The following is a 22496-nucleotide window of genomic DNA, read 5'->3' as shown; positions in this document are numbered from 1 at the left end:
AAACATGGTACATTTGGTAGATTTGAAGTATATTAGCTTTTCATTGTATGAAAAGCTGGTGCAGCCAGAACCTGGAGCTTAATGCTCCATGCTGCTGGATTCACTGCGTCGCACCATCTTTCTGAGCTCAGCTGCCCATTTAACTTTAGAGACGACCTCTGGTGGTGCCTGCTGGTCACTTTAACACATCACATCAATACAGCATCGTAGAAAGAGCGGCGTCTGTATTTATTATGGCATTTCTAAATACATACCATAATACTGCAACAGTATTATGGTATACCATATAGTATTATGGTATACCATCTACTAACAAAGTTAGCTTATATAATTCCAGGTAAACTTTACAGCCAAGTGCCAAATGCAGTGGTAGCTGCAGTGTGGTAGCAACAGCGAGGCTGTGGCAGCGACCTGTCAATCAGCAGGTAGCCCCGCCCCTAAAGCATCCCCTGCTTTCTGGTCTGTTTAACTCTAAATGGACCATTATTGACTAAATGAACATCATGCTGGATTGAAGAAGACTTGAAACCAGAGATTGAGACCATAAACTCATGTTTACAATGTTTACTGATATAATAAATCAAGAGAGAAGTATGGTCATTTTCTCATAGACTTCTATACAATCAGAGAAGAGTCGCCCCCTGGTGGCCAGCAGAGAGAATGACAGTATATGGCACTTCTTCTACCGAGCGTCATATTGTCCTCCAATAGGCCGAGGCCTGAGCCATTATCCAGATATACTGAAGGCAGTACATTGACAGATAGGGATTAAGGATATCTGTCAAGCCAAAGGCATTCAATATTCAAATGCTTCTTTGAAACTTGACTGTATAAAGAGACTGGGAGGATCTAAAGGGAGGGAGAAAGCAACCTGCTGCGGGCCTTAGATGGCAGAGAGTGTCAGTGGGTGGCAAACTCTCACATGTTCGGTAATCTTCTTCTTGTCAGTCTGTAAAAAACACCTCCTGCATTTGTGCCATGCAGTGCAGCATTCTGAATCTTTGAGGGAGATTATCATTGTGGGACGTGATCAGCTTCCTCCAATTGCTCTTTGCAAGAAAATCATAGCCTATCACTCATTTGGAGCTCTAAAAACGTTTCTACATAATTTTCCATTGCAATAATTTGTTATTGGCCCTGTGATAGACTGGCGTCCTGTCCAGGGTGAACCCTGCCTTCGCCCAATGATAGCTGGGATCGGCTCCAGCCCCCCCACGACCCTGAATACAGGATAAGCGGTAGAAAATGGATGGATGGAATAATTTGTTATTGATTCAAATGTTGACTCACCAACTGGTCTTTAATTTGGCCATTGTCTTTTAGTTATGCATGTAGTGCACTCACTGATGTATAGCTGACATCAGAGAATACATTGCTACAACAAAGTACAGTTGGGCAAGAGATACAGCAGGTTGTCAGTGTAAGTGCTTTACTTAGATAATCAAAACCACTTTATTTGCTGGTAAAACTTAAAGTGAGCACATCTGAAATGTCACAAATAATCTATTATTGCACAGAAACACTGCATGTTCAGGAAATCCGGACAAATGAAAAGAAATCTGTGGGCGACTCCTCTGGTTTTCTGATTGTATAGAATTCTATGAGAAAATGATCATACTTATCTCTTGATTTATTATCTCAGTAAACATTGTAAACATGTGTTTATGGTCCTAATCTCTAGTTTCAAGGCTTCTTCAATCCAGCACGTTGTTCATTTAGTCAACTATGGTCCATTATGTCTCAGCAGAGCTCTGGGAGCCTGTGCTTGTGCAGAAAGCCTCAGGGCAGAGATTAGTCCTGTATCTGAACAACTGGTATGACTGTGGGCAACATCAGACTTAGTGTTTCACATGGAAATGATTAAGGCATTTTCCCATGATGATCGTTTCCCACCAGGAAGCGATCCTGAGTGTGACCTGAAGCTGTTTAGCTGCAGGGTAGCAGATGTCAGAAAGCATGCTTCATTTGACTGAGAGCCAACATGACAGATTATGGGTACCTGAGGAAACGATAAGTAAAACAGACAGATTCATCCGCTTGTAAATCAAATCCCACCTCCCGACAAGCCACCATCTTTCCACCATGCCTGCCTTGTGACCGGCATGAGAAAGCAGTATATCTATAAAGGTGAATTTACACTAAGCCTGAGAGGATTGAACAGCAGATCCATCAAATGCGGCTGCTGGTTGACAGACAGTGACAGATACGTTTAGTAAGTCTGTAGGGATGGGAATCACAAGAGTGATACAAGTAATACCACAATATCATGATACTGAGGTTAGGATAGGACATTATCACAATACTTAATGCATGATAGAATATTATGACTATACATAAGTGCTGAAATGTATGCTGTCTGTAAAATCAATCAGTCAGTCAAGCAGACAGACCTATCATTATCAACTTCCATGTTGATGTGGCAGTTCCCTTAGAATGAAATGCAACTAAGCAGATAAGATGGCGTTTTTATAAATGCTGCAAAAGACTTTTACATTAGATTCTTAAACATATTTTTGTGACAAAAGTGGAAATTTTTGTTTTAGATTGTGCGTTGGACTCACGTAGCCTGCCGCCATGAGAAAAGTCGGCAAACGATGTATGCAGACAGGCAAACACTCTCTCTCACTCACAAACATGCACACGCACGCACACACACACACACACATCTCCTTATACATTTACTGTTTATAGGATGAGACAAGTGTATGCATGAGCAGCTTTCACTTTACTGCGCGTTAGGGATTTGGAGTGTGTGTGTGTGTGTGTGTGTGTGTGTGTGTGTGTGTTTGTGATAGACACAGGAGACATCACTACTGCCTTTTGGTCTATGGCGACATGGTTGGGATGGATCCACCTCAGGGTGGCTGCCGCCATGGACTACTACTGTTGAGACTAAACAACAAATGCAGATGGACCAGGTCGCTCGAGATTTGTGCCTAAAAACCTGTAGGCATTTCTTTTCTCACCACTGTCGCTGTAATGCTTACTCCTGGTGATGTTGGGACTTTGAAAATCACAGGCGTGTTCTAGTCCTGCTCAATGTGTAAAGCAGGGGTCTCAAACTCAACTGACCTGTGGGCCGCTGGAGGTAGAGTCTGGGTGAGGCTGCGCCGCATAAAGTATTCCACAAAAAAGGGGACCAATGTAAGTGGGTGTGGCTTATATTCAGGTGCGCTCAATAATCGGTCCGAAAATTACGGTACAAGTGACCAACGTTGCTAATTTGTGTTGTTGTCACGAGCCTGAGCTATGGTAGCCCACAAGTGTTAAAAAATACAAAAGGCACAGGGCAAGGACTCACGCAGAAAAATCGTGCGGGCCGCACAAACACCAAGCTTTGATTTCAGGTAGGGGGCCGCAAAATATCGTTCCGGGGGCCGCAATTGGCCCCCGGGCCGCGAGTCTGAGACCCCTGGTGTAAAGTGTCCTGAAGTAACTTCTGTTGTGATATGACACTATAAATAAAATGCAATTTAATTTATTTTAAATGTAATTATTTGACTTGCCTGAAGTTATTTCTGATGCCATTTTTGTCAAAGAGGGTAAAGCTTTAGTTCAGGTCACTGATTATATAACTTATATTCCAATGTGCCAAAGAGATGTCTCGACAAAACTGTAGAAGGCTTGAATGTATGACGATCGGTGCTTCCTCAGGCCAGTTATGATTGGTCCCACAGTCCAGAAGCAGAAACAGTCACGGCCGTTCATCATGACACTCAAAGAAAGTTGGTTATGTCACCTACCCACACAGATGGCAGCATTAGTCACATAGATCGCTGAGCATTTACAGATTGAGAGGTGTGAGAAATTGATTCCAAAACACTATTCTGTACAGTTCATTAAAGCATCAGGCCTGCCAGTGTCCAGTCCATGGTAACCTAACATCTCTGTGGTTCAAATGGTTCTAAGATCTGTATCAAGTGGTCCATTAAAAGATGTAAAAGAGAACATACAAGAAGCACAGACACAGAAAGCCTGAAAAGGTTGTTGCTCATTTGACAAACAAGGTATAATTTAGGGGCATCAGTTATATCTTGACATGACGTTGGTTAATACCTCCAGTGGTGGATTGCCCAGATTTGTTGAAATATTGGAAACCAACATTGTTCAGCATGGGTGGCTGTGGCTCCGAGGAGTAAATTTATCATCAAATTGGAAGATCGGTGGTGCGACCGCTAAAGTCTACTTAAATTGTCCACAAAGGCTGAGTGAATGTGTGAATATGTGTGAATGAGCAAATAGACTGAATGTAGTGTATAGGGCCTTGAGTAGTCGAAAAGACTAGAATAGCGCTATATAAATGCAGGTCCATTACCGTTACCATAGTGAAATTGCAAAACTCCATTGTACTGTACTTAGGTGTCCACAAGCATCATTAAGGTTATTGGGCAGTCTCTCTCTCTGTCATTGTGTGAGGTTGTCCGATCATTAATAAGCATCAACAACTATGGTCTATGTAAGATATAGTGTATTAATGTGTCTTAATGTAGAGAGAAATGTCACTCTGCCTCTGCATGTTAATGCGTGTGAACCACTCTGCTCTCATGGCTGTTTCAGCTGATAACACAATTCCAACAGACTAAAATATACGTAACATGTTGGATTACTGCATGTCAGACGTAAACCAGATGTCCACACATACACATGTCTGACAGATGAAAACAAGAATATCAAAGTGGATTTGTCATCACACCCACCCTGGCACCTTTTCTTTGAATTAGAGTGGCTTGAGAGTGCACATGCAAGCGAGGGAGGGGAGGTCTTTAACATTCACAGGAACAGAAGTCACTCTTGATTAAATATGTAACCCTTTTACCTCTAGGGATGATCCAGCTGCTTTGAATGTCTGCCCCATCAGTACAGTTTTCTCCTTCTTTGCACTTTCTCTAAATTGCGTTATTTTGCACATTTGTCAGGCATCTTAAGTGTGAACCTGGAAAGAAAAGTCCAAATCACAGACAAGAAGTTCCTGTGTATCTGTGTGTTACAGCGTCATGACATCCACACATCTCACATCAACGCCATGCATCTTTGATGACACATCACACATGCACCGTACATTAGAAACACACACACACACACAGTCTCAGAAGTCCTTCCTCCACCTTCAGTAGACTATCAACATGGATCTACTTCCATTGATTCATAAAGAGACTACTAAAAATAGGACTGTAGCCTACTAACAAACAATGCAGAACACAGATCACAACATCTCATATCAGGCGACAGATCCACTGAAGATGCATAAGACTTTGTGTCTTAGAAATAATAATTCTCATGCTGTTAATCATGTGTAGCTCACATCTAAGCAGCAGTGTGGAAATGAATGGCTGTAAATAAATGTGTTAAAATATGCAATTCACCCAGATCTCTTCTCAATGTAACATGGCACCTTCAACAGAGCCAGGACTTCTCATTTCTGCTCACTGGATGGAAAATCCACCCTAAAAACTGAATTTGGACATCTTAGCATCATATATACATATCTAACCTATGAAGTATGTGACCATGTTACATGCTGAAGTCAGACACCATTGTTTTTTTTATGCTTTTTTTAAGTTCAGGAGCATTTCGATTCAGGCGAACCTAGCAAGTCAACCTCATGTTCAAAGCCAATAAATGAAAAAGTTGCCTATTACAGTTTATTATTTCTCTTCTACCTTCCTAACATTGTATCATTCTTATCCAGACCTGCATGTTGGTTCTGCAGTCTGGTCTTTTTGTATCAGTGACGAAAAATAAACACAAACACATCAGCCGCTTGCTGATAATGTGATCTGGCACCGGCTTCGAGGACGGAACAGAGTGGAGGAGAGGAGTGTGCCAAGCACTCAGGCAGCTAAATTTACTCACTCGCTGTATCCTGGAGCCTATGCAGATTCTATGAGCACTTCTGAACAGTTCAGTACACCATCAGTCCGTCATTCTCCATGTTAATGATGAGTGTGCTTTGTATAATACCAACCTGTCTCAGCACAAGCAGAAGCTGCACTTTGAACACTTAGGATGATCCAAAGTGCTGCATTAGCAGGTGTTGATGGTGGAATAAATCAGCAGATACCGGTGTGAGTAAAACGTTAAGATTATTATTCATATTTTCCTACCTGCAAGAACAATAGACTGTATATAAGTGGACGTAGTCCAGGGGATATCATATTTACTTACCCCTTGGTTCTATCTTTAGGAAACACAACATCCATTTTCCCTGCTTCATGGATGACACCCCGCTCTACCTGTCCACCAAACCCACTTCCATGCTTCGTCCCTCTTCCTTGTCTGACTGCTTGGAAGAAATGAAAACCTGGTTCGCTCACTACTTCCTCAAACTCAAACTCGGTCTGCTTACTTTCACCTACGCACTATCTACTGTCTTCGTCCATCACGCACAGCCAACAGCACCGCTTCTTTCATGCTACTTTTATGATACTGGTTTGAAGAAGACTTGGAACAAGAACTTGAGACCATAAGCTCATGTTTACAATGTTTTACTGAGATAATAAATCTCCTATCTGCAATAGAACTTTTGCTTCCAGAGGTGTCGCCCTCTGATGGCCAGCAGTGAGAAAGCTTGAAGTTGAGAAAGTTTGAGGCTCCTCAGCATCGGCTTCACTTTTCAGAACCTTGTAAAAACCTGATGCTAAATCAGAGGGACAATAGGACTTGACAAACCGCATCCATGGTGGAAACGGAGCCCCACTGGCTTTGTTCACATTTATTGTATTTTACTTTCCTTTATTACTTGAGCAGCGGAAACAATAGTATTAAGATTGTAGGTACTCTGAGTGTCTGAAAGCAGTTATGTGTGAACATCATGAATTTGCATTAGCAATCATAAAAATAATTATTATTTTCCAATTTTAAAGCTAGGCATTTAAAGACATTGTAATTAGTTAGGATAATATTTTAAAAAATTACATGTAAGCTCCTGTCCGTCTTATGAATGAAATGCCCATTCATTTAAAAAAGAAAAAACTTGTATAAAAAGGTACTGCTTAGGTATTACTCTTTTAAATCTGTCAAGCATCAGCACTACCTTAATAGTTATCCCCTTCTCAGATCTAATATACTAGTATAGTAGTAATAGTATTAGTTATAGTCCTATATATTCAAGAGTGTTCAGTCACATTTGAAGAAAATGTATTATCTGAAGGTGTAATACATATGCTGTTGGTATGATCGAAACTTCTCTCACATGTACATTATTAACTTAGCCTTCCTGATAAGCAACTTGTTCTCAACACACTGCTCTGAAAAATCAGTCTTCCCCTGAGACATCTCGGCAAGTGCATTTCTCCTAAATGCTATGTTAAGTTTGTGAGTCATACTGTCCCACTTAGCGAGGATAAAGGTAGAATTTGTTCCACTTCTTAATGGGCGTTGACTCACTGATATACAGCTCTGAGGAGGGTCATTAAAACATGCAGCAGAATACTGAAACGTTTATCAATGAACAAAACCACGCTCTCCCATCAACAGGAGACACACCAGTATGACTTCTCAGCTGGTCTCTTAAAGGAAGAGTGGATATTATGATTGTCCAACTGTGACCTGAATTGTGTTGTTAGACTAATGACCTACTCTAATTTCTGAATTTAGGTTGACTTCAAGTTGGAAGGTCATGATGCAAACCCCTGTGAAAAAATGAATATATTTTAGTGTACTTCAATGAATACATTGATTAGATTAGAATGTTGTAAATGCACTAAAAAATAAATGGATCTGGAATCTGGAAATATATTGAAAGTAGACTGACATCATACTTTCATCAAGTAAAGAAATACTAAAATAATTGCACTTTAATATGCTTTCTATGACTATATTATCGGAACATATAGCAAAACATAACTTCAAGTTAACTAATCATTTACACACGATGTAAACTGATGAATATTGCTTCAAGTATACTAATATTGTACGTACTTATTAAATGTAATTTTCAGAGTACAAATAGTACATTAATATGGGACTATGGATTTATGTGGTACAAAGATTAAATGATTGGTCAATTGACAGAGAATTAATCTGCAACTGTAAACATTTCATTGGTTAAATCATTATTTAAAGCGCTGTCAATAATATTAACAGAGCTCTCCTTCATCAAGGACAGTTATAAAAGGTTCAATGCAGTACAGCCAGCGGTATTCCCTTTTCTCTATCAAGCTTGTCATCTACATTACCCAGAATGCTGTAGGGATGACAGCTTGGACAGAGATTTGGGCCAGGTTATGCTTAGTGAAGGATGTAGCCTGCAGCTGTTGGCCTCCAGCAGCATTCAGCAGCGGCCTACAGATGTCTGGTAAACACCCACGTTGTTCATGTTCAGCCTTGTAGCTCCAGCTGACAGTGACTCAAATGACAACACTTTATCAGTGAATCAGTCTATTTATCACAATTATGTTTGAGCTCTTGAGCTGGGAGCCTTTTCATATGCACTCCCAAGCACCTGTAAACACACTTTGCGTCCCTTAACAAAAATGCCAACATTAAAACACATCTGCACCAACTTGACGACACATGGCGACATCAACATGATCACACATGTGCACTGCAAATGCAAAAGGCAATTGTTGGGACACAGTGTTGTTGTTGCTGTGTGTGGATAATGATGCCATGATTCAGGCACTAGATATCTGCTGTTAAACCAGCGTTAACCTTTTCCAGTTATCAGTTATCGTGATGTCATATGAGCAGATGTTGACTGTGACGTAAAGTCACAAAACATTTGATATAGACATAGTCTGAGTCCATCTTAACAGGAATCCATTGGATATTTCAACCAACCAGTGAAGAAAAATGTTATTTAACCGTTCAAATATGATTACGGTATTTGATCAATGATCTCTGCAGGTCCTTTGTTAAAAACAGTTAAGTAGAAAATCTTCAGATTTTATTTGAAGTGGATTTCATAATCTAATTAAGTTAGAGAAATTGGTGTTTAACATTGGGTTCTTCTACATACTATTTGGCCACTCCAAGCAGCAGGAATAGACAAGCATTAAAATTCAAGAGGAGGCTTGACCAGGTTTTTGCAATCGATAGCTCACTTGACAGTGTCCAATATTAGGCTGCCAATATGAAATATCGAGAGAGAACAATGATGGTTCATGCTGTACAGAGAACATTAAGGGCAGTTTAAAGAACAAATAATTGATTTTTTAGTGTTTATCTGTTTAATATTTTTTCTGATTGATTGATTAAACATGCTTATTAAAACTATGTGACATATAGGATTTTAATCGCAAATCATGATAAGAAACAATCCCTATATGTTCATCGTGGTGGATTAGTCAAATTAATTTATCCTTTATTTATGCAGGGAGACATTCAGATGAATTATTTATTTATTTCAATTGTTTTTCACAAAAAAGGTGTGTCTTGAAGTGTATCTGTGTGCAATAATGATATTTGTTTCTTAAGTTAATGTTAAGTTGGTTTCTTAAGTTAGTGAATTGTGAATCACAATTATTGAAATGAAATATTAATATCATCCCATGCCTAATCACAAGCTTCCTGTTCTGTTTTTATGACCAGTTCTTTTTAGATGAACAGAGGAAAAACTCTTTGAAGAAGATGGAAGCTGTGAATATTTGGAATTTCTACTATTTGGAGTATATCTGTACTATTGACTAATGTATTCAGTATAAGAATGCATTTGATATACTATTCCTAGCGGGCCCTAAGTAGACCAAGAAGTGAAGTAAAAGGAGGCTGAGGCCAAATCCCAATGTCCCCCCTCACAGACTCCAGACTTTGAAGCGTGTTCCCGTTAAGTGCCTTAGCCCTTAGGGCTGTCCCACGGTCACATCGTGAAGTGCATGAGGGCTCGCTTGTGGACTTTGTGAGCCCTTTATGACCACTTTCCGTAAGTCAGCATCGATGCTGACTTTGCCTGAGTGAATTACCCACAGTTCATAGCGCTGGGAGGGGTAACCAGGGGAAGAGGACCGCGCATGTGTGGAATATTACATTTACATAGAAACATTAACATTAAAGATTTAATATGGAGTGTAAAACACTTGAAATCATAGGAATGTCATCATAGGCTACACCTGGTTTATTATTATTATTAGTAGTAGTTGAAGTAGTAGTAGTTGAAGTAGTAGTAGTCATATTACACAGCTGGTTTATTCATCAACCAGTTATTTTAATTTAGCTTATTGAAGCCGTTTTAACTGAAACAAGTAAATCAGTTATTTGACAGGTACGCCTGGTCTAGGATTATAAGAGTCTGGAAGACGTTCAGATCAGGCTGTAAAACATGTGAAATAAAAACCAACACTTTTAGATCAAGTAAAAGTGACATAGCGAGTGCTGTCCCATTTGTATTTAACATTTCAAGCCCTCACAGCCACTCAACCATTTACCAGGTGACGTAAGTCCCTGAGGGTTCAGGGTTTAGACTTTAGGGGATTGGCCCTGATTCATTCCGTTTCACTCCTCACGAAACGCTGCTTTCCCCACGTAATCACGTCAAACTTTCACCAGAACATCACCATGCGTTGCTGACCTTTGATGTGCTCGTTGACGACGCTCTCCAGCCGGTCCAGCCTCTCTATAATCCTCAGCGTGTCCCCCTTACTGTCCTCCTCCAACTTTCTCTCGGCGTCTCCGGCGCTCTCCGCAACTTTGGGACCCCCGTTGGACACATAGTTGGTGATCCAGCCGACATACAGCAGACACACGATGTTGGTCATGCCGCTCAGGATCACACATGTTGACACCAAAGTTTTAGTTCTGCGTGAGCACAGCATCGCGACAGCCCTCCATGGGCTTCCTGCTCCAGATGCGCTCAGGCAGCTGGACCGACGAGGAGACGCGCTCGACCAAATGTGTCCAGATGTTACCACAGGGTTGCGATGCTGTGAGTCAGTCTGCCTCCTTCAGGTCTCCGCTCTCCCCCCCATCCCCCCGCTTTACTTCGCCGTGATGACAATATTCCCGGTAATGATACGAACGAGGATCCGTCCCTGCTGAGCAGCCGGCGAGTCAAGCTGCGCTCAGGGTGCAAAGCTGTCAGACGCAGCGCAACAACCGGGAGTCCTCATGCAGCCCAATAGGAGGAGAGGAAGGCGGGCTCTGCTGCCTCTGCCGGCCGCCTACAGCTGGAGCGAACAGAGGGGGCGGAGGGGAGATGCTGAAGTGCATCGATCCATACAGAGATGGATAATGCCAGTAAGACGTGCGTTTGTGTAGAGTGTATTGTTTGTGTGTGCGGGTGCATAAACGTGTCTTTTTGAAGCTGAGTGTGGTATGAAGGTGTGTTGAGTTTATTTAGAGTGGTAGGTACAGCAGATGAGAACTACCTGGAAGTGACTGTCGTACAATTATTAGAGGATAACATGTTGTGCTATGCATTTTCTTTTTTCACACATTTTTTAAAATTTACTTTTTGTTATTATTCATATTAAGCATGTTTCATAGGATAAACAAGTGACAATAAGAGGCTAATCTAACATCAGGCCAAGGGACAACCATTGGAAATAAATTAAGATGAATATATCAGAACACACAGATTACAACAGTAAGCACGTTCGTAAAATAATAATAATAATAATAATAATAATAATAATAATAATAATAATAATAATAATAATAATAATAATAAAGTGAAACAATAGCTTAATGCATTTTCTTCCCCTTGTGAGACATCAATACATTAAGTACATAAAATTGTTATAGTTGAGTGTTCACACTAATCCTCAGTTTATTTATCCAGTGGTAAGAACTAATTTATACAAATCTTATAATAGTAGAAAATCCATACCAATATGTATAAAAAACGCACATAGACAGAAAGGACTATTTACATATTAAAAGGTTGGATAACATATTTAGGAAAAACTGAAAAAAGAAATAGACTTTTAGAGAAATGGCATGGGATCCCAAATTTTAACCAAATACAACCGATAATATACTGCAACTCCAGGCTTCAAAAATAATGTCTTTATCAATTTCAAATGGGGTAATTTTAATTTAGATTTACTGCCCAGCAAACATGTAAGCTGCTCTCACATTGTAAATGGCTTCTCATCCTTCAATAGCCTACATATTGCTCTTCGGGTTTGGATAAAGTGGCTCCAAGTAAAACGTGACTTGTTCCCTCTGTCAACTCATTCCCCTGGTTAAATGACTCCATTCGCTGTGTCGGAGGGATGAACAAGTGTTTTTAATATATCCATGCATAACCTTTTCATGTCTTCTGTGTTGGTCCCCCCTCCATGTTGGACAAGTCTGCCTTTTGATTGTATGTGTTGTTTAAGTCATGTAAATAAAGTGTGAGCTGTCTCTCCCACATACAGGAGGCTGCAGGATTCACGAATGGTAAAATAAACCATATTTGTTGTTTGCAGGGTGAATCTGTCCATAATTGGAGCGCTGGCACCACCGTGTGGATTGTGGATGAACTTCATGGATTTAAAGGCCCTTTGAATAGATTGATCTTTGTCCTTCATCTGTCTATTAAATGAAGCCCTCGCAATTACATATTTGCCTAAAAGCCTATCAAGGCAGTTTTTCCCCACCAACTGTCGCTGTAATGGTTACTCCTGGGCGGGACTGGGGAGGGGGGACAGATCAGTAGGAGCGGCCTGCAGAGCTGTGCATTGTGGGAGTTGCTGTCTTTCATCCACATGTGCCAAAAAGTCATTGTCTGCCTTTTCTTGGTCAAGAAGGCACCAAATTTGAAATATATTTTACATTTGTGCTCCATCTGATCAGGGCCTTAGCCTTTAGCGCAACTTGTATTCTAAATAACTCCCAAATCCCCACAAAGAACAAGGAAAAAAGAAGACATTTCCAATGATCTGATGTACACGGTTAATTTATTGTTGTTATTTAATATAGTCCTATTTAGTTCCATCTTTAGAGCATAAATATAAAATCAAATAAGGTTTGCACAGTTACTGCAGTGTCTTCCTAAGGAACTCAACCAGGAGGTGATGAGGGAAACCAAAATCCATCTGAATCACTACAAAGCCCTGCAGCACAGAAAGGGAACATGTGAATAAAATACAACACAAACAAGGGCACATGATGTGATAAACAGTCAAGAGAACACTCACATCCCGCGGAAGCACCTCTGGGTTTAAGATGTCAAAGAGGTTAGTTCCCTGTCTGTCCAGCAGTCTAGTTAGCTCAGTCTCAAGAGCTGGAACAAAACACAATTAAAAAACATACAGCCATTATAGTTTCCACTTTCATTTCCTGAAGCTACTGTATCTCTTGACAGCACGTTCATTTTCAGGTGTTTTAAGGTTGAATTAAAAATGTTGGATTATGATTTGTCATGCGTTACTAAAAAAAAATAAGCAATTACCACAATTTTAATTAATGTTTTACAACAGCCAGCATTTGAGAAAGGGTTTTAGGATAGATAAGGATAGACTAAAAAAGTGCCTGTTAAAGCTACAAACCCTTATTGTCTTGTGCATTTATATCATAAGTTAAAGTGGGCTGTTTATATTGTAAATTGAAACTGTAGATCGCCCTGGATTTCTCTTGCTACTGAGAAACAGCTGATTTAAGTTATGCAAATACCAACCATATGGTATCCAGTAGAAGAGGACCTCTTTGGGCTGATCTTGTGTGGAAAAGCAACAATATAGAGCAACACAGTGGCCTTACCATACAGGACCTTGGGGATGCCTATCTTCTCCACAGCTTCTCTTATGAACTCCAGTTGTACCTCATCTTGCAGCTGGAAAATACAGGGGATTGAACAAGTCAAACGAAACATTGTAACAACTACATGATTTTAACAAGCATTTATCAACATAAAGTTAATAAGGATCCTTTTTCATGGTGGACACATGAATTAAATACATCTACATGATTAGGCAACGTCCAGAGCTAGTGACGGAGTTGGGGGGGGGGGGGGGGGGGGGGGGGGGATTGTTGGCATTGGTTTTGTTGCGTAATGTCATCACTACTAATGGGAAGAAAAGCATGGGCAGGCACCAACAAACTTCCAATTGAAATTCATACACAAAACATGGAAAATGTATGTCCATGAAAGAAATCAGCAGGTTTCAATTTCCTGTTCCACTAACGGCTGTGAGACTGTGTAGCACATACTGATGCTTCCAACTTGGCCAAACTTCTACAGCACTGGTTGCCCAGCTCACAGTAAAAATGTGGTTATGAATGTGAAATCAAACAAAAAGGACTTTGTTCGGTAAGCGAACAAAACCCCTCAGTAAAATCATCATGGTTTTGCTTAAAATTACTGTAAAACCAAGTGTGTAGAAAACACATCACAACGCACTTTAGGACACAAACACCAGTCTCAAAGGGTTTTTCTCAAATTGTTGACCCCATCTAAAGTATTGTTTTTCCATGTCCTGGAGCTCTGTTGTTGTTCTGCAGGTGGAATTCATCTGATTTTAAATCACTTTTACCTCAAATGTTATGATTTATTTCCCTTACCATTTCAGAGCTTCAAGAAAATTGCTTCGTGCAGCTTAACTTAACTTTAATTGTTTTTGCAAAAAGAAATTTGTTGGTGAGATCAGCTGAATTAAATCTTACCGGCTGTTTTTGTAAGGGCAGCTCAACTTGCAATCCAGTGATCCTGAAAAGAAGCAGGATCATCATCATCATCATCATCATCATCATCATCATCATCATCATCATCATCATCATCATCATCATCATCATCATCATCATCATCATCATCATCATCACATACACACCACAGAAGTCTTAGTCCTCACTAAGCTTCTTGGATGAAAGGCGAAATGTCTTCAAAACGGACAGCCTTTGCTCCCCACGTACATCATTGAGCCTTGGCTGCCCATGACCCTATCGGCGGTTTACTGGTTTTCCTTCTTTGGACCACTTTTGCTAGGTACTGACATACTGTGGAGTATGTTTAAGATTTGAAGCCTCCCTCCACAGAATTAGATTATAGCCTACATTTTTTAAATAAAGCTGTTGAATAAAACATGTCCTGAGCTGAATATTTTGATATTTGAATGTTTTTATAGCTCAACGTATGTCGAAGTTACAGAGAAACATGCTTTGAAGCATTCCCACTAGAGATTTGAAGAACAACAGTGGGAAATGCTTGGAAGTACTCCCAATAAATACGGCAGTGACATTGTTGTTTGTACCAATTGCAACACGGCGTCAAGCAAAATGAAATATTGAATAATAAAAAATATATTGAATTATTTCAACAACTGATACGAATTTTGCATTATTGCCAAATTCCAGCCCATTTGCGTCTTTGAATTGACTTTGTTGGCAAGTCATGTAAGACAACTGGTGGGAACACAGCATCATTTGAGCATGTATGCTGATTTTAATTTCACATGAAGGGAAGTCTTACTCTGACTGGTTGGCCTGCAGGAAGAGTTTCTTGCCACTATAGGAAGCTGTGATGTCCACGACCACATCCTAGACATCACAAACAAATAAACATGACTTAAACACAGATCATCAACACAACAGAATACTACTATCACAGATGGTCATATTTTCACTTTTCAACAAAGCCAGTCACCACCTTCACCTTGTGGATCATCAGTTTGCAAAATTACATTTGAAGAAGTCTTTCCAACACAAGACGGATTTTTCAAAGCAGAACATGGCTGCCAAGATGTACCTATATGCTAAATGTCATGTGACCACCTCAACAAGGCCTCAGGGTCGCATTCACAGAGGTATTGATTTGAATTAAATTTGAATAAAAAATACCGTCTCAAAGAAGAGTGTTGGTGTGCTGTTACTCCCACAGAGAAGCTGTCCAGAGGCCTTCCCCCAGACAGTCGTACCCAGGGTGGAGGTGTTTAGAAAGGGAACAGATGAACTCCACACTCTCAGCTCTGGAAAACCTGACTCCTGCAAACACTGGACACACACACACAAAATTATATGTCTCACCTCACAAAGGTCTACATGACTGTATTGGATTGTGCATAGATAAATTACCTTTCCAATAAAGTCAGGCATCACACTGGAGAGATTTGTCTTGAATAGTTCCTGAAATAACATTTGTCAATATAATGTAAGTCCAACATGTTTTATTTTGCCCAGGATTATATGTTCAGCACATTATTGCCTCAATGATCATCATTTCCACAAAAGGATACAAAAAAAATGTAAGTTAACCAAAAGGGAAAGGAAAAATCAACAAATAGAAATAAATAAAATTGACAAAGATACAATGTATAAAAACAGACTAAATAATAACAATATCAAATGTAAGGCAGACAAATTAAATCTGATTCTAGGAATATGAAGATATTGCAGATGTTAGTCCCAAAAAGTAGAGGCATAGTTTATGTTTGTAATATCCGTCAGGCTTCAATAATCAACATGTAGCTTACCATCCAAGCCAATTTTACATTTGACAGTTATATACTTACAGTTAGCTCTGCTCCAGAGATGTTGAGTTGTAAACGGGCATCTTGGTGGGCAGCAGTAATCATGGGGTAAAAGACCTGGTCTGGGGTTAAACCATAGAAATGGAATAGGAGTGAAACGGACAGTGAACTGTTTTCAACGGTGATTGTTGTTAATTATTGTATGGTGACAACACACGTCAGTGGGGCTGGAAAGTAATGCCAAAGCTCAGGTAGAGTAACCAAAAACTGTACTCAAGTAAGAGTATTGTTACTTTGGAATCATTTTTAATTTTACTCAAGTAGAAAAAAGTGCTTCTTTATCCCCTCTATTAAACCATCTGTTGGCAAGCCTTTTCAATGAGATGCTAAACACATTCAAAAACCAAAAGCGTGTCCAGTTGCCTAAGAAAAAGCTTTCAAAGATGTCCATGACCTGGATTACTAAAAATCTTCACAGATATGTAATACCAACTGCTCACCTGAGATCCAAAAGTAGAGCATCCTGTTCTCAGTCAGCTGACTGGGGTGGAAAACAGACTCATTGATGACAGAAGAGGTGTTGTTGTAGTTGGTCAGCCCCTGGAAAATGTATTTAAAAAAAAAAAGAAAAGTCAATGGACAAACAGAGACAGGAATATGAACTTTTTCACCTAAAATGAAGATTTTTTTCTTTTATACATGTACACCTTAATGTGAACGGTTCAACTCTGAACATGACTGCTATCCAAGTGTGATTAGTGTGGACACAGGGAGCTGGAGTCCATTGCATATAATGTATTACAGCTCAAACTATTAAACGTTATCACCATGGTGACTTATGCCATAACATATGCAACATGCTTTAATACAATCCGGATCGGGGCCAACTTCAGCCAGGATAACTAATCATAAGAAATCAGAATACTTGGTGCATGTTTGGCAAATTTGGCAATTTCTCCTTTTTCGATCAAGTAGCTTTAATTGTCTTATCTTGATGATGATTGAGGAAACTCCTTTAGCAATGCAATCACTAAAAACCTAGTTTAGTGCATTTGACGGTTTACAGGTATTATTTACCTTGTGGTATGATTCGATGTAGTTAGCAGTAATGACAGGAGCAGCAGTTACACCGATGTCCACACTGATGTCTCCATCACTGAGGAACTGCCCTGTAAGCATACACACAAGCACTCACATACTTTAAAAAATTGTCAAAGCATTGTGACACAGTTCACAACAGGCACAACACACACACACACACACACACACACACACACACACACACACACACACACACACACACACACACACACACACACACACACACCTGCTGTGTCTTGTACGAAGTCAGCCAGTATATTTGCCACCTTGTTGATCTCCTTACAAATCTGCATTTGGGAACAAACCAGTTATTGTTGTAGCATCACCTTTATTCTGAATATGAGAATGCATGAACATCCGAGTCAACATTTACTCTCACTACAAGGCTGAAAAGTGAGTCACTCTCACCTGTCCTTTTATGACCAGTTTGACCGTGAAAGTGATGAAGTCAGTGAAGAGCTTCTTCAGCCAGTTTGGTCTGACCAACAACAGCAAACACACAGCACGGTCAGACACTGATTTTGTACTGCAGATGCTTCTCCAGCCTGTCAGGGTTCATTTTTATGACTTACTCTTTGTCACCCTGCAGATGCAGACGGAGCTTTTGAAAATTAAGAAAACACTCCGATGTATCTGCTGCTATCTTCCCTTGTCTGCAGTCTGACAGAGGAGACAGAAATAACAGATGTAAGGACCTATAAAACGTCATTAAACCTAGTATTTCTAGCTCAAATTGGAACAAAACAGTATACTGAATAAACATTACACCAAACCTTCTAAACAAGTAATGTGAGGTAGTATTTTTGATTCAAGACCACCGATGTAGAAATCATGCATAAACAATTTGCTAACTTTTAAAAATGCAACTGCCTTACAGTATGATGATGACATATCTGAAGAAAATTTGTATCGCATCATCAGCCAATCAGGTCGTGCCTACCTGAATACATGTGGACCACACAATATATAAGGCAGCATACATTTTTACTCTGCATACTTTTTGTCTGCAACGAACAACAAATTGCCCACTGACTGCCTCCCTCCATGGATGAGGGAACTATCAAGAACTTTGTCAGTATCTGTCATGTCCTGGCCGCATCGCCATTATGTTCAATGGTGCTAGCTTCAAGTGCCTCGGCATGGGCCGCACAGAGAGCGGTGTTCAGCCACCAATCTACCCAGCTTTTAACTCAACTCATCCCTTAATTGGACACTGGCTTTGTCTGCAGATAATGATAATGACAATATAGTATCGGTGTCTGGTACATTAGCCTCCTGTGCAAATGGCAGACACACATCCAACTAGTCAGAGAGCAGGAAGCATCTACCACTGCTTCTGTGTGTGAGGGAGATAATAGACCAAAACCTGACACAAATGCATTTTACTTCATCCATTTCAATGCAACTTTGCTGCTGTTTACCTTTTGGCTTTGTTCTGCCAGAGATGCAGGTGCACCTGTGTTAACCAGGAGATAATGGTATCCACTAAAAAGTATGGGAACTCATGCAGCAAAAAGCAGACATGCCGCTACAAGTGAGTACTAGACCAATTCATGTACTATTTTTACCCCAGGTTCCATCAAGACTCCATCCATGTACATGTACAAAATATAAGTTACTTACAAAGTTTGGGCTTGATTCCAAGATCAATCTGAGTTTCAACTTCAAAGTAAATTGACTGTGCAATGTTGACACTAGAAAGAAATAAAGACAAATAAATACAAATCAATTCATAGTATGGCTGAAAGAGAACATCAAGAAACTAAAGCATCAACAGGAAATCATGTGTGATGCCTGAATGCAATCGCTCTGAGCTCTTAGCCCTTTAGCACCAATGAACAAATTGTAAAATGCCACTTGCAATGTTTCCAAAATGTAAGAATATGTAACTTTTTCTGCTGGACAAAACAAGTGATATTAGCAGGACAGTCATAAATACAAAAGAAAAACTGGATAATGATGTGACAAAAGAGCTTATAGACTACAAGATGAAGATTCATGTTTTTGGCAACAGTTCATCTCCTGTCAAGGCTATCTATGGACTGGAGCTATCAGAGTTATCATCTTAAGTCAAATATTTTAGTTTTTTTACGCACATTCTGGTGTAAACAGGCCTTAAATGTGACTAATAGGACTAAATCAAATGTATATTAACAAGTCACATTAAGCAAGTGATATTACAAAACCATGCCACAGTTTATTTGGTGGAATATATCACATTTCTGTGAGTATCTTTTTGTTTTCATGACAACCACAGAGGAAATAAGTGAATGTGATTTTCTTGCTCTGTTCAGGTGCTGCATATACATAGACTGTCACTGATCACACACTCTCAGACTCACAGCCAGCTGCCATATCCGTACTGGATGTTCCCTCTGAAGACTGCGGACACATTGCTTATTTCCAAGCTGATGCCTTCACCTGGATGCAGTTCAAATGCACTCCGGCCAATTGACAGGTTGTGAATTTCCAAACTGGGTGGGTCAATAGAAAAACATTACATGATTTCATGACATTTTGTGTGTGTGATTGTGTGTGTCCACTTACTTGTCCAGACCATATATGACTTTGCCTATGAAGAGCAAGGATTTCTCTCCCTTCACACTTGGGTATCTGGCATGTTGGAATGCTGCCTCAATCACTTCAGTGGTTTTCTCATTCACTGCCAGCAGCACACAAATACAATATGGTCAAAGATAGTGAAGGACAGGTCAAAAGCAGATGTGGAAACACACACCTGAACACCTGGCTATTCATTGGAGTGTGTATTTATACAAATAACAAGCCAAAATCAAACAGGAGGGAAAAGGTGGAATACATCATTTTTATTTGAGAAATAATAACATTAACCCATTAACCTACCTTAACAATTGAACCATAGGCGTATGCTTTGTCAAATAAAACAAATATTTTAATTGTGTCACAGATAAGACACACATTGTTATTTGCGAATATTCTTTTTTTCATGAAAAACAATAAAATAATTTTAAATAAGCTGATCATAAACCATAAAGTATTTTCATATCCTGTATTTAAAAAAAAAATCAAGCCCTATATTTTACCTCTCTACCATGATAACAAGCTAGACAGTTTTGTCAAGTAACTCATGATGATATTGACGATTATCCTGATCATGGAAATTCACCACGATCAAATTATTGTGAGTGTTTTTATCGCTATCATGATAAAATCCAATATCATCCCATCCCTAATGAAAACCATCCTCAACTTGTTTTAACAGCAATCTTAGTAGATTTTTAAACAAAAGGGTAAATGGTTAAATTGATTGAGTAGAGTAATTGCATTTTTGGAGGTAAATAAGTAAATTTCCACTCACACACAACAGCTGCAGGGTAGGTGAGACGACATACAGCTCCAGTCAATCTGTAGGCTGAAGCTTTGTCCTGCAGGCATGTGAGGGATATCCCGAACACAGACAGTAACAGCAGAAGTGATGCGAAAACACCCCAAGGCATTTTTCACCCCTGCGACGGTTGTTGACCTCTTTAACACTGGATATTTACAATTCACTTTAGGTATCTTATCCGCCAGCCTTTTTGGACTTTCCTTGGTTGTTGCTGAGAGAAGCACAGTCTACTAACCTTGCTCTTTCCACGGTTGGGGAGGCCTCTTTGTCCTGCAAATATCTATCAGGTGGAAACCCTGTCCTTCATCCAATCAGAGACGGACAACGGTTGTGATTCACTCTTGATGGACAAATACTCACACAAGGTCCCTTTAAAGTAAACAAATCAAAGTTCAACCTTTACTAGAGCACTACAGAACCCCAGCTAGCGACAAACAAACTCTAAAGCTTTGAACTATGCAGATGGTATACTGGCGTTTGATGTTAAAACAGGGACATATCCATATTTTGTCAACAGATGATTGCATTAAGTAAGTACATTATCAAAAGAGCAAGTGTAATACAGGAAGATACAACAGCACTGAACAGATGCTGCATTCAGGAGAACTATTAGCCCTCATGTCAGATGGTAATTTCGAGCATGCTAGGCGGTAGGTGGAGCAACAGTTAGCCTGCAAATCTAACTTTAAAATGTAATGAAAAACTAAACCTTCACAGTTCATAGCCTTCATGATGAGCATGCTTGATGATTCAGATCCGTTCTCTCCATAGCAAATCGTACATAGAAGACATGTATGATATGTTGATATTCAAGTTTTAGCATGCATCATTTGGACATGTTTACAGCAAATTCACTTTATGTTTACACCCAGCTCTGTGCGTTGGACACAAACCAACTAGTCAACAGTTTGTAAAGCTGGAGTAGAGGTATGACCCAAAGAAAAGAAGGAGAAAAACATCTTCTTTTAATCATTATTGTATAGCAACAAGTTAGGAACAAATGTCACAAGGCCAACCTCTTCAGGAATGTGGTTGAAGGAATGAAAGAGGGAATCTGTGTTCACACAGTCCAACAAGTCCACCACTGCTGGAAAACTCTGACAAAAACAGATTTTGACACAAAGTATTTAAATGTGCCATTTCACTTTTCATGTTTGTGATAAACGACATGTAAGGGCAGCGACACATCAAACAAAGCAAAGAATAGTTGCTGAGAGAAGTGTTTAATCTATCAACATTGTTCTTTCAACAGTTGGAGAGGGCTCTATGTCCTGCACATATCTTATCTAGGGGAAACCCTTCATCCTATCAAAGATGGACGACTACTGGACCACTCTTGATGGACAAATACTGACTCAGATTTGTCTTTCACACAAGTTCACCTTAAAGTAAACGTCAAAGAACAACCTTTTCTATGACAAGAGCGCTACAGAAACTCAGCTAGATACACAAACTCTAAAGATGTGTACTATTCAGACTTTAGACAGAAACAGAGGAACGCCGCACACTCAGCTCCAGTTGCAGAGACTATACTTGACAAAGGCCGAATGGGCCGAAATGTCGTCCCCATCTCTCTCCCCTTTTCACTCTCAAGCTGCTCAATAAAGGCAAAAATAACTAAAAAAAAAAAAAGAGCAAGTGGAGTAGACGAAGATACAAGAGCACTGAACAGATGCTGCATGCAGAAGAAATATTACATGTCA

At 39.8% G+C, this 22496-nt stretch overlaps 2 protein-coding genes across 3 annotated transcripts in view; both read right to left on the bottom strand.

The window, feature by feature from the left end:
- LOC311018145 (polypeptide N-acetylgalactosaminyltransferase 18-like) overlaps positions 1-11486 on the bottom strand; it is a 63876-nt gene extending 52390 nt beyond the window's left edge. For both annotated transcript variants that reach the window (XM_084016957.1, XM_084016958.1), the window contains exon 1: positions 10508-11486. In XM_084016957.1, the coding sequence (XP_083873083.1) occupies positions 10508-10751 (244 nt within the window). In that variant the 5' untranslated portion in view covers positions 10752-11486. The remainder of the gene's footprint in view (positions 1-10507) is intronic.
- A 1339-nt stretch (positions 11487-12825) lies between these two features.
- Positions 12826-21192, bottom strand: cetp (cholesteryl ester transfer protein, plasma). Its single transcript, XM_084018042.1, has 17 exons — positions 20764-21192; positions 19974-20088; positions 19769-19900; positions 19050-19120; positions 17999-18086; positions 17835-17904; positions 17653-17713; positions 17403-17494; positions 16826-16925; positions 16368-16447; positions 15931-15981; positions 15697-15849; positions 15329-15396; positions 14527-14569; positions 13624-13696; positions 13062-13147; positions 12826-12977 (listed from the first exon to the last, which is right to left on the bottom strand). The coding sequence occupies exons 1-17, from the start codon at positions 20900-20902 to the stop codon at positions 12900-12902; spliced, it is 1500 nt and encodes a 499-aa protein (XP_083874168.1). The 5' UTR covers positions 20903-21192; the 3' UTR covers positions 12826-12899.
- Positions 21193-22496: the final 1304 nt, after the last annotated feature.

This window comes from Eutrigla gurnardus (assembly GCF_963514095.1).
Source record: "Eutrigla gurnardus genome assembly, chromosome: 9".
NCBI classification, from domain to species: Eukaryota; Metazoa; Chordata; class Actinopteri; order Perciformes; family Triglidae; genus Eutrigla; species Eutrigla gurnardus.
This window is presented reverse-complemented; position numbering and strand designations above follow the sequence as displayed.